Source organism: Echinops telfairi, unplaced genomic scaffold (genome assembly GCF_000313985.2).
Source record: "Echinops telfairi isolate 266 unplaced genomic scaffold, ASM31398v2 ScPeMD7_1;HRSCAF=3_0, whole genome shotgun sequence".
Taxonomy (NCBI): Eukaryota; Metazoa; Chordata; class Mammalia; order Afrosoricida; family Tenrecidae; genus Echinops; species Echinops telfairi.
In genome coordinates this window covers 35,196,019-35,208,539 of record NW_022103896.1, presented here as the reverse complement: position 1 = coordinate 35,208,539, position 12,521 = coordinate 35,196,019, and the positions used below count along the sequence as shown (strand labels likewise).

General features: G+C 37.4%; 1 protein-coding gene across 31 annotated transcripts in view; it reads left to right on the top strand.

The window, feature by feature from the left end:
* Nucleotides 1–12,521, top strand: part of RIMS2 (regulating synaptic membrane exocytosis 2) — a 438,267-nt gene that overhangs the window by 186,871 nt on the left and 238,875 nt on the right. For all 31 annotated transcript variants that reach the window (XM_045287803.1, XM_045287759.1, XM_045287752.1 and 28 more), the window contains 2 exons: nucleotides 5,202–5,373; nucleotides 10,001–10,154. In XM_045287803.1, coding sequence (XP_045143738.1) covers nucleotides 5,202–5,373; nucleotides 10,001–10,154 — 326 coding nt within the window. The remainder of the gene's footprint in view (nucleotides 1–5,201; nucleotides 5,374–10,000; nucleotides 10,155–12,521) is intronic.

Here is a 12,521-nt window from a genome sequence, read left to right as displayed (position 1 = left end):
CACCACCACCACCACCTCCCCCCACCACCCTGAATCTCCCTAAAAGGCAGGCACTCAAGGAGAGGGTTATCTAGAACTCTCCGATTTAAACAACAGAAACCAACCCCAATCTGATTTAAGTATTAAACAATAATAAGAAGGTACTGTTCACTAGATAGCATGAAGAAGTGATGTAATGGCACCATTTTCCTTTCCCCAGCTGTTCTCTGTCCCAGGAGCTCAGGGCATTTTTATCTCAAGTTGTGATTGGTCACAGATGTCATCTTTTGTCATATTTGGGCCTCTTTTATACTCACCCTCATCTGTAGTTACTTAGTTCAAGTAAGAAGTCATTAGGGTAGGTGCCAAAGTATCATCCAAAAAACAGTTGCAGTGTAGAAAAGGACTCAATAAAGGAATTAAACAATTAACTCAGACATTATTTTTATTTGATACATATTTTGAGGTGAAAAGTTGCCAAGCAAATTCCTTAGATGTGTTAAAAGTGTTACAGCATCTAGCCATTGGAAATGATTTTCTGCAAAATGTGATCTTATAACCTTTCCTTGAAGAAATTTGTTCTTTAACAACTTGAGCCATCTTTTAAAAGAGGAAGCAGGTGTCCCTACCTGTTGTTGCACGTTGCCCAGAAGTTGATTCTGTAAGTCTAGCTTCAACTTGAGTTGGATGATCGATGTCACAGCCCATTTACTGGCTCATCTCAGCAGCCGAGTCCCTTGTCTGTGCAGAGCACAGAGACTTCACTATTCCGCATCCTTGGAAAGCCTACGCTCAAACACCTGCAGGAAATACTGCATTCTCATTTATGCTTTTAATGTGCGCACATAACGTGTAGCTTATATGCACTCAACCTTTGTAAAAGAAATAAATTTTTAAGATGATAAAAACCTCTCAACCCACTGAGGCTTTTTCAGGATGATAAGTATTTAGTTGTATCTTTATTTGAAATGACCCATTCACCCTCTCAGAGCAGATAGTATAGAACTCAAATGTAAGGGAAAAAAGCAAAACCCATACTCATACCACCTGACTTGTAGCGACCCTACGGCTCTTCCTGTGATTTTCAAGACTGTTACTCTTTACGGGAGAAGAAAGCCTTATCTTTCTCCCACAAATGGAAGGGAAACACCCACGAATTACTCCTTTACATGCCAGATATGCAGTACTCTTGTTTTAATCTTTTTTATTTTTAGTACAAAATATGTGAGCGTTAATTGTATATTTCATTCTTAGCTAATTTCTTAATCCTTGTTAATTGTCACAAGTTTGAAGAATATTTAGGCAAACTGTTTTTAATGAAGAAAAGCATTCTTTGGTTAACTCAAAGGATATCTCAAAGCATTGCTGTTGGCACATGGCGTTTTTGCACACGAGTAAAGGATTATTTGTGCTTTGGTTATAAATTATTCCATTTTATTTAATTTGGACACTTTGTGGAAGGAAAGCTCCTTCATCAGGTGAACATAAAACAACTGTATAACCTTTGATTCATAAGAATTCATGGAGGGAAAGTGAGGTACATAAAAAATTATTTGCTAACTGACCACACTACATTATTGTTATTGTCTTGAATTATATGTATCTGCTTGCCGAAATCCATTTCTTTTTTTGCTCCTTTCATTTAAAATATCATCTCAAATGCTGTGACTAAGTTAAATTAAATGGAAACAGATCTTCAGTTAACAGATCAAATGTATAAGCAATATACATAGTGTATATATATACACACACACAAATATATATTCTGGAAATAGGTGATAGCACTTCATTACCCATTAAATCTTTATTAAATATTTAGCCTTCACTAGAGAGTTAGGTTTAAAATCAGGAAGGTGTGTATCAGCGTGATATCTACTCACCATAGTGTTTAAATCTATATGCTGAGCAAATAACTTGAGAACCTGGACTGTGTGACAGAGAATGTGGCATCAGGGTTGGAGGAAAGCTTAGTTACTGCCTGAAAGATGCAGATGACACAACCTTGCTTGCTGAACGTGAGGAAGATTTGAAGCACTTGGTGGTGAAGATCAAGGATTGTACAGATTATAACTAAATGTAAAGAAAACTGGACCAATACATAAAATTGCTCTAGCCTCACCCTGAAGCCATTCAGCCTAAACTCCTTGGGTCAGCAAACCCAACTTCCCGAATTAAGTGCCCAGAGGCAGACCACTCAGTCAGCCAGCCTCCTGCACAAAAGCACTCCGTTCTACTTGCTCTGTGGGTTGGAAAGTCCACTCTGTTTCACGCTTTGGCTCCTGGTTCTGCTGCTGCTCCTCTGATGGATCCAGAATGTTCACTGCACAAGGTTCAGAGTAAGTTCCCCACTCCTGGCTCTTGCTAGTAATGAGATACCTCCCCCACTCCCCTTCTTAGAGGGCTTGTTTTATACACAAAACAATGACACGCCAGGGAATTCCATTTGCAATTACAAAGGGATTCTTTCAGTATCTTCCCCCACCTTTCTGTCAGAGCCATGTGGGGAGAGGTGTTTGGTGGGAGTTAGAGACTTTGGCTAGAGGAGCTACCTTAAATAATTCAGTGCCCCTGTAACATTGCATAAGGAAAACCTGTTGCACAAGACCTCTTGAAAGGTTGAAAAGCAATGGCTTTGAGGACATGCACTGAGTAAGATGTGCCTTACTCTACTCGGTATTTTCAGTTGCCTCATATGTATGTTTTGGTGGACATGGAAGAAGGAGGATCAGAGAAGAATCAGTGCGTTTGACTGATGGGGCTGGTGAAGACTATTGAGAGCACCATGGATGGCCAAAAGAACAAACAAATCTGTCGTTGAAGAAGTACGCACAGAATGCTCCTTAGAAATAACCGTTGAGAGGTTTCCTCTCACTTGTTTTGGACATGTTATCAGGAGAAATCAGTCCCTGGAGAAGGGCATCATGCTTGGTAAAGCAGCTGGGAATTAGAAGGGAGGAAGATCTTCCATGAGTTGCTGCAACCAACAATTGTAAGGGGGTGCAGGACCAGACAGTGTTCCATTGTCCTTGTTAAGGGGTCGCTATGAGTTGGGACCAACTTTACAGCACAATAACTGCTAAGAGCAGTCATTTCACTGGTATTTGAATCAGATAATCTATTTCGTCCTTAGTTTTCTCATCTTCCTAGAACTGTCTTGACCTGAGAGAATTTGTAGCAGTCAATATTGGCCCAATTGGAATTCATTTATTCACTTTGAACTTCTAGTAAGGCTCCTAGCCCAAACTCTAAAGAGATAATCCACATCAGAAATCCGAAGCCAGTGCTTCCAAGGTGATTCCAATTCATTGTTACCATTTGGGCAGAATTATGCTTCTCCATAAAGGTTGCTAAAACTAGAAAGCTTTACAAGAATAGATGCTTCTATCACAGAGGTTTCTTTCATGCAGTTAGGAGTCTAATGCTTAATCTACTGCGCCAGCAGAGCACCTTATTGATATTCAGTAGGTTTTATAAATCTAATTTTGCCATTAAAAGGAAGATAGGTTAAATTTCCCTTCCTAGACGATTGCATTTGATCCTCTCTAGAAATGTAATGATTTCTAAAATAGCATGGATTGAATTTAGAGATTGCTTGGAGCAATGCTTAGGGGTTCATAAAGAAATAATCTAATTTTTATTTGCAGTATATTAAATTCCTTTTTGGTATATTTCCTAATGTGCAGTTGGCCCTGGAACAACACAGGGGTTAGGGGAGCCAACTTCCATGCCATCAAAAATGCACACGTAGCTTTTGACTCCCAGAAAATTTATCTACTAATAGCCTAGTGTTGAGTGGAAACCATAGCGCTAAAATAGACAGTTGATGAATGCACACATTGAATTGTTTTACATAGATAGATAGATAGATAGATAGATAGATAGATAGATAGATAGATAGATAGATAGTACTACTCTCACAGAAAAGCAAGATAGAATGGTATTTTGTAAAAAGAGCAAGGGTTTGGTGCCTGCTGGCCTAGCTGCAAGGAAGGCTTCACACATTTTCTGTTCTGTACAGTGATCCTGTGCTGGCAAGATGATTCTGACTCATAGTGCTCCTGTATGGTCTGTGAGACTGTGGCTCTTTACAGGTGCTGATAGTTTAATCTTTCTCTCAGGGTGGCTTAGAGCCCTCAACCTTAGGTTAGGAGTCCAGTGTTTATTCCATAGACCCACCAGAGCTCCTCATGGTCCTTTTGCTGGGTTCATTTATCTTGGAAAGGTGGGCAACCATAGCTGCAGACCCCAATCAACATATCAAGCCATTTACTTTTTTATGTCAGTACTTTTCTCTGTTTCTTGGGAACACGGCATTTCCGTTGAGTCTCGTGGTGTTATTCAAGAAGACACACAAGAATCACTGTGATATATCATTTACTTGACACACAAACTGGCCCCACAGAGATAGATCATCAGGGTCACAGGGAATTTGTAAAAAATCCATGTATAAGAGCACATGCACAGTTCAAATCTTTGTTACCCCAGGGTCAACTGTCTGTGATATATAGTAATACACAGTATAATGGTAAATGTATAGAATTTATAAGTATATATGCATATAATACATACTCAAGCGCATTCATTTATGCAATTTAAAGAAACAGCACAGATACCCGTGAGTACGAAGCCCCAACTGTCAGTATGACTAGTTTGCATTTCCAACCCACATCACAGTGGGTACCAGCAGTTTTACCACGTTTTTAAGGATATGAAATCTGTTGCATAAATGAACACCTATTTCTGGCATGTGATAAAGTAGCTTGATAAGATGTAAACTATAATTACTCATTAGTTAAATTATACAGACATAAAATTGTGAACAGCACAATTTACCGAACCTTTTGTAAACAAAACATGTATAAAGTGAATAATATATTATTGATTAATCACCATTGTAAGTATTTCTAATATAAAGATGTGCTAAAACAATTTACAGTTAATATTCCTCAAGCAGGTTTTCTTATAGATGTTGAGAAAGATTTATTTGCAATTGTTTTAAATGGTTCAATTTCAGACTTGCACTCTGCTATAATGAAGCTACACTTACATATTATGATAGAATTATGGACCTTGGTAAACCTTATTGCTCATTATAATATTTGTAATTTGGTGGTAATTTTCAAGAACTTCCCTTGCTCCTGAGAGATTTTGCATGAATAAAAATCAGTGTAAAACTTAAAGATTTAAACAAGCTCATGCATTTCTTTCATTTTTTCCCCTAGTGATAAAAACAAGAGAAGAACTAAAACAGTAAAGAAAGCACTGGAGCCCAAATGGAACCAAACCTTCATTTATTCTCCTGTCCACCGAAGGGAGTTTCGAGAACGAATGCTAGAGATTACCCTCTGGGATCAGGCTCGAGTTCGAGAGGAAGAAAGTGAATTTTTAGGAGAGGTACCTGGAATTATTTTAAAACTTAGGTTATCCATGCCATCCCCAATAGTTTTGTTTATATGCCTTGTAGTAGAATTCTATATATTGAATATTAAAAACTGAGCATATTTGTTTTTATGGAAAGAGTTTAGTTGCTGCTTTAAAGAAAAACTTAATGCCATGTAGACATACTTTGAGGGTTTATTCCGATTAGAGACTGTAGACCTCAGAGCTGAATGATTAAAATATGAGTTTGAATTTCACAAATACATTGCTCTGTTTGTACTGTTGTGTACCTTTGGTTGGTTTTCTGGATCAAGACAACCAAACCAAATCCACTGCAACAGAGTTGATTCCCACTTACAGCCACCCTATGAGACAGCGTAGAATTGCCCCATTGGGTCTCCAAAGCCGTACATCTTTTCCGGAGCTGGCTGACGCGCCTTTGTCCATGAAGCGACCTTTTGGTTAGCAGGCAGGTGCTTAACCACTATGCCATCAGGCCTCTTTACTGAACCAAAACTGTTCTCATAATAGCCTCATCATTTATTCATGGTTTGTTCTTTTTAAATTTACTATACTTATTGTTGTTCTTGAGAATATACACTGCAGAACATGCTTCAACGTTTTTACATAGAAAACTCAGTGACATTGCTTACATTCTCCAAATTGTGCAACAATTCCCATCCTCTGTTCCTAGTTTTTCTCCCCCATTGACATAAACTACTGCTTTTACATTTCTTATATCATCTTTCCAAAGTTGCTATTGTCAATTTGATTCCATATACAGTGGATTTAAAAGAACAGAATGCTGAAGGCAGATATTATCTATTAAACTAAAGTTTTGTTTGGTTGTAAGAAGACTTTAGGGGACATTTTTGTTTTAAACTTTAAAGATTATCTCTGGGTAATAGTTTGGTGGGTGGGTGTGTTGGGGGGGGGTGCCTCAATGGCCACAGGAAGTCTGGCTTCTGTGAAAATTTTGGATTCTGTTCTGAACTTCCCTCTTTTGATCAGATTTTTTCTATAGAAACCTATGAACAAAATGTTTAGTAATGGTAGCAGGGCACCTTCCAGTTTATTCCAAGATTACCTTTTAATTTTTTTCAACTGATGAGCACTGTGCTAGGGACCAAGGCGTCAAGGATTAATGAGGTATCTAACTTTCTTCTAGGGATTTAGTTAAGTACGTGGTTGTAAGATAGCATGACAATATAAGAATAATCAGGGGAAATGCGTACTCTTTATGCAGGAGGTGTGATCCAAGTAAAGCCTAGACATCGTTGTAGCATTTAGTCAAGTCAAGGAGAATGAAATTCCTGCAAAGAGAACAACAATCGATCTATGGAGCAGTGCTTTTGGGAAATGGAATTAAACTTAGGAGTGTAAGTGAGAAGAAATGAGATGAGGGTTCAACTAGGTCCAGATCCTATCTTTTAACATCTCATATTAAGAATTTTGGATTTTGTCCCATGAGTAATGGAAAACAGAGATGTATTTTAAAATGAAAGCTGCTTCTATGCATCTGTACTTGATAAAGCTATTTCCAGCTGTGATGTGAAGAATGAATTGGAGAGAAGCAACACAGGGGACTATTCTTCAGCTCCCAGCGCTGTTCAGTGTGTTTGGCGTTCCTGAATAAATCAAATAGTAATCTCAAAGGAAAACTATGAAGCCATAAAAATGTTGAACTGGATGTTTAAGGATTTCAAGAGTGAGAAACCTTTAGAAACCTTTTATCATTAGGGAAGAAGATTAATATAGTTGTTAGGGACAGGGACCCTGGAACCAATTGTATTGTTCTGTATTCCTGACACTACCACTTTTCAATCGGGTGCCCTTGATCGAGTTATATAACCTGTCTATGCTTCAGCTTCCTCTCCAGCCAAGTGGGCATGAGAATAGTGTAGAATGCAAAATTGCAAATTAAGTGGCTCCTAGAGCCCCTGTTTGCAACAGAGGAGACACTTCCTAGTCCGGTGTCATCCTCGCAGTCTCTCCGGAGGATATGTCCAATGTACAGGAGATGGAGTCTCACCAGTCTCTTCTAAGGAGAACTCGGGCTATACTTTCTCCAAGACAGATGTGATGCCATTCCTTTGGGCTTTGTCATCTCCAGCATAATACCCATGTCACTCAAGATGTCCACTACCAGCCCATTGCACAGCCCTAAGGGCCAGGCTAATGGTCTTTAGGCATTCCATTTTGTTTTTGAAGATTCTCAATTTTCTTATATTCACACTTCATGTTTTCCACATTCAATCAGTAATGGATGCTTGCAGCTGTTTCTCAAGTTGATTTGGGCCCCGTGAAGGTCTTTGCTAATCTTACTTCTAAGGAGCACTCTGGTGCTAATTCTTCCAAGAAAGAGTTGTTTGCCTTTTGGCAGCCCACGGTGTAGTCACTATTCTTATCCAATACCACATTTCAAGATCATCAGTTCTTCTTTGATCTTTGTTCAGTTTTGTCCAAATTTGTATACATATACAATTTAAAATACTCTGCCCTGAGTCAGGCGCACTTGGTCCTTAACATTATTTTTTTGCTTTCTAAGTTTAAAGCAGACTTTTGTAGCAGTTTTGTTCAAAGGTACATGCCATTGTTTCTTTTTGTTGTTGTTGTTTTTCTAAATCATTTTATTGGGGGCTCATTGTGTCAAGCACATTTGTATATTTGTTGCCATCATCATTCTCAAAACATTTTCTTTCTACTTAAGCCCTTGGTATCAGCTCCACATTGCCCCCCCCCTTTCCTCATGAACCCTTGATAATTTATTAATTCTTATTATTTTTTCATGTCTTACACTGTCCAATGCCTCTCTTCACTCACTTTTCTGTTGTCCGTCCCCCGGGGAGGGGATTATATGTAGATCATTGTGATCGGTTCCCCTTCCTCCACCTTCCCCTTTCCCTCCTGGTATCTCCACTCTCATTATTGGTCCTGAAGGGTTTATCAGTCCTAGATTCCCTGTGTTTCCAGCTCTGATTTGTACTAGTGTACATGCTCTAGTCTAGCCTGATTTGGAAGCTAGAATTGGGATCATGATAGTGGGAGGGGGAGGTGGAGATCACATTAAAGAACTAGAGGAAAGTTATATGTTTCATTGTTGCTACACTTTGCCCTGACTGGCTCGTCTCCTCCCCGCGATCCTTCTGTAAAGTGGATGTCCAGTTGCCTGCAGATGGACTTTGGGTCTCCACTCCGCACTCCCCCTCATTCACAATGATATGATTTTTTTGTTCTTTGATGTCTTATACTGATCCCTGTGACACCTAGTGATCACACAGGCTGGTGTGCTTCTTCTGTGCGGGCTTTGTTACTTCTGAGCTAGATGGCCACTTGTTTATCTTTAAGCCCTTAAGACCCCAGATGCTATATCTTTTGATAACCGGGCACCATCAGCTTTCTTCACCACATTTGCTTATGCACCCGCTTTGTCTTCAGCAATCCTGTCAAGAAGGTGAGCATCATGGAATGCCAGTTTAATAGAACAAAGTATTCTTGCATTGAGGGAGTACTTGAGTAGAGGCCCAGTATCCATCTGCTACCTTAATACTAAACCTACACATATATGCACATAGATTTCTGATTGATCTGTCCATAGGTGTAGATTGTCGATGCAGGGCTTTAGCAATGACAGTATTTTCTGGGTTAGTCATGGTAATGTTTATTGGTCCAGTTGTGAGAATTTTGCTTTCTTTATGTTGAGGTGATATCCATACCTCACCAGAGCTACAGTCTCTGGTCTTCCTCAGTAAGTGCTTCAAGTCCTCTTCTCTGCATGTTGTAGGCTGTTAATTATTGATGCCATGTTCTTCATCTTGTTCAGGGATGGTCATTAGTGTTCAGCATCAAATTTATTCTCTAGATGGTCTCTGGATTCTGGTGTCATGTACTCCATTCATACTTTGACTCTCATGAACTGGTTTTGATGTAATATGGTACATCATATGACCTAGCAGTTCCACTCTAGTATATACTTAAGAGAACTGAAAGCAAGAACACAGATTCTTGGATGCCAGTTTTTCTTTTAAGAGCTACAGATAAGGGGTAACCACTGAAATGGTAGCTATTATTACAGATTTTTAAAAGTTTAAAAATTATAGATTTAAACAAAATTTAGTTTGTTATGTCAGTAATGATACATTATGGTTGTAATGGTAAATGGGTAATGACAATTGGTGGCATAGTTGGTTATGCATTGGCTGCTAGCCACATAGTCAACAGTTAGAATTCACCAGCTCTTCTGGAGAAACATGAGGCTGTGTGCTCCCTTGAAGACTGACAGACTCGCTTGGAAACCCAGGGGAGCAGTTCTTCTTGACACATAGCATCAATATGAGTTGGAAGGGACTGGGTAGCAGGTTTTTTTTCGGGGGGTAGTGGTATTTTGTTAATCATTGGGTATTCAAGGATCTATAAAATAATCATCTTAGATATTTAAAACAATATAATCAGTAAAAAACTGTAAAGATTTGTTTCGTTTATTAAATAAACATATTGACAATTTTGCAACATCAAAATGCCTTTAATTCTGATGGAACATCACTACTGTTATATTATCATTATTACGAACGTTTTATGACCATGTAAGAGAATGTCTGTATTATTACTCCTAACAGTCTTCTGTTAACCTCTTGGGTTTTAGATTTTAATTGAATTAGAAACAGCATTATTAGATGATGAGCCGCATTGGTACAAACTTCAGACCCATGATGTCTCTTCGTTGCCACTCCCCCACCCTTCTCCGTATATGCCACGACGACAACTTCATGGGGAGAGCCCCACCCGAAGGCTGCAGCGTAAGTATCCAAATATTGACTCGTATCTGTAGTGACCTTTCTAATCCTGAAAGATAAATGTGACGCAGAATTATAGGAAGCTATTAAGGGTATTAACAATGATCTTCAGAGCTCTCATTGAAGCTTTTCAGTTGTTTAGCACACTAAAATGGTGGGATACCGGCATTATAGACCTGGCATTATACATTATATTCTCTTTTATATGCCTCGAAATAAATTTTATTAAAATTATAGCTAATTTATTTCCACTTCTATATGATATTCATTTCAGTACATAATATAAATATTTATATATTCTTATATTGATTAATCGTTATTTTGCCTCCACTTTTTGACTATTACTAAGAGTGCTGCTATGAACATTCTTGTCGCACTTTCTGATAATCTTAGGTCTTTGTTGTTGCTAGGACTATCATTTGGAGTAGAATGGATAGATGCAGAACATGTTGCTTAATAGTTTTCAAAAATTGTGCCAATTTATACTTTTTACAGCAGTGAATAAGGATTTCATTACCCCCATAACACTGAGTTTAAGTGAAGGCTTCAAGAGTTTATGAAAAATCTTCATTAGTTTTCATTTCATTTTTCCATAGATGTTTCAAAGCCCCCAATACTTGTTATTTTCAGTGGTTTTTTTAGTAGCTGTGCAGGTGGTGTTCAGGTGGTGTTCACTGTATATCTGTGGCTTTGAGTTGCATTTCTATAATAACCTTTTCATTGGGAAATTAGGTAATTGTATGTTGTCTTTTATAAAGGACCTGATCAAAATTTTTGTTCATTCTTCTTTTTTGTTATCTGTCTTTTATAATTGATTCATAAGAATTTTATTAAACCCTTGATTTGTGTTATTTTGGGGACATATGTATTCTAATCTTTGGCATGACTTGTCACTCTTTAATGGAGTCTTGATCAAGAAAAGATTTTATTGTTAATGTATTTTCATTTTAAATTTAGGGTTATCAGTTTTTAATATTCTGTGTTCCTATGTTTTTTCCTGGAATATTATTTCACCCATCTTATTAAATCTACAGTACATTTGAATTGATTTTTTATATGGTATTAGGTAATGATTAAGGCTTATTCCTTATTACCCTTTATACTTGACCTAGCACGTTGAATGTAAAGATCACTTTCTGAACTTTATTCAGTTGGACTATTTTTAACACTTTTATTGGCATGTAATAAATATATCATACAATTCAATAGTTCAGCCACATCAAGAAGAGTTGTACAATCAACATTACAATCAGTTTTACAATATATTTTTTTGGTCTATTATTTGTCAGCTCCTCATATCCTCCCAACCCCCCTGCCATATCTCCACAAAACCAATAATCCAGTTACTGTCTCTGTAGATTTACCTATCCTGGATCTCATATACAGAAAAACATTTTAAAATAATAAAATAAAAATGGCAAAATTAAACAAAATATCTCTATGGAGAAGAAAGCTAAAAATATTAAAAACAAGAACAAATTAAAAATGGATCAAAAGGGAGATCAAGGGATACAGTGCAAATTTTAGTCTAACTGTATCTGCTGTCATCCACCTTCCAGTGCATTCTGCATAATAGCAAAGCTATTCACATCCCTGGTCCAGGGTCAGAAGGGATTCACCAGAGGCTTAATCCACATGTTTTTCCCCTTCACTTTTTAAAAAAACAGAATCAACTTTAAGATGGGCCCAACAGGAGATTAAATAATAAGTTTAACCAACTACATCTACCTTAGTCAACTTTACAAAATTCTCTGCCTGATGACAATGCTATTCACATTCCTCTACTATAGTACCCTACCAAATTACTTTAATTATTGTTCCTGGATAATGGATTTTGGAACCTAATTTTGTAATTCACCCAAATTTGTCCTTAAGATTGTTGTTACTATTCTAGTGTTAACATTTTACATTAGTAAATAGAGTGTCAAAAACCATTTTCCACAAATATCCTTTTTGTATTTTTATTCAAATCGCATCAATCAATTTGGCAAGAATTGAAATATTTGTATGGAATGGTGTATCTCTAAATATTATTTGAATGGGCTTAATGTAGAGTTTTAAAATATCTTCATTAAATCTATCCCTAGGAATTTGTTTTATATAGATACTGTTATATGTAAATTATGTTTTTGGTAATTTGTTCTTTAATCTAAAAATTATGAATCTTAATAACCCCATCTAATTCAGAATAAAAGTTTTCATTTAAAAAAAACTAGCACATTCCAAAAATTTACAATTTAACACTTCTTAAGAAATCCACATGTGCACACCAGCCTGGGGGATCATGAAGTGTCGAAGGGATCAGGTATCAGGCATCTGAGGCCCAGAACAAAATCATGCCACTGTGAATAGGGGGGAGTCGTGGAGTGG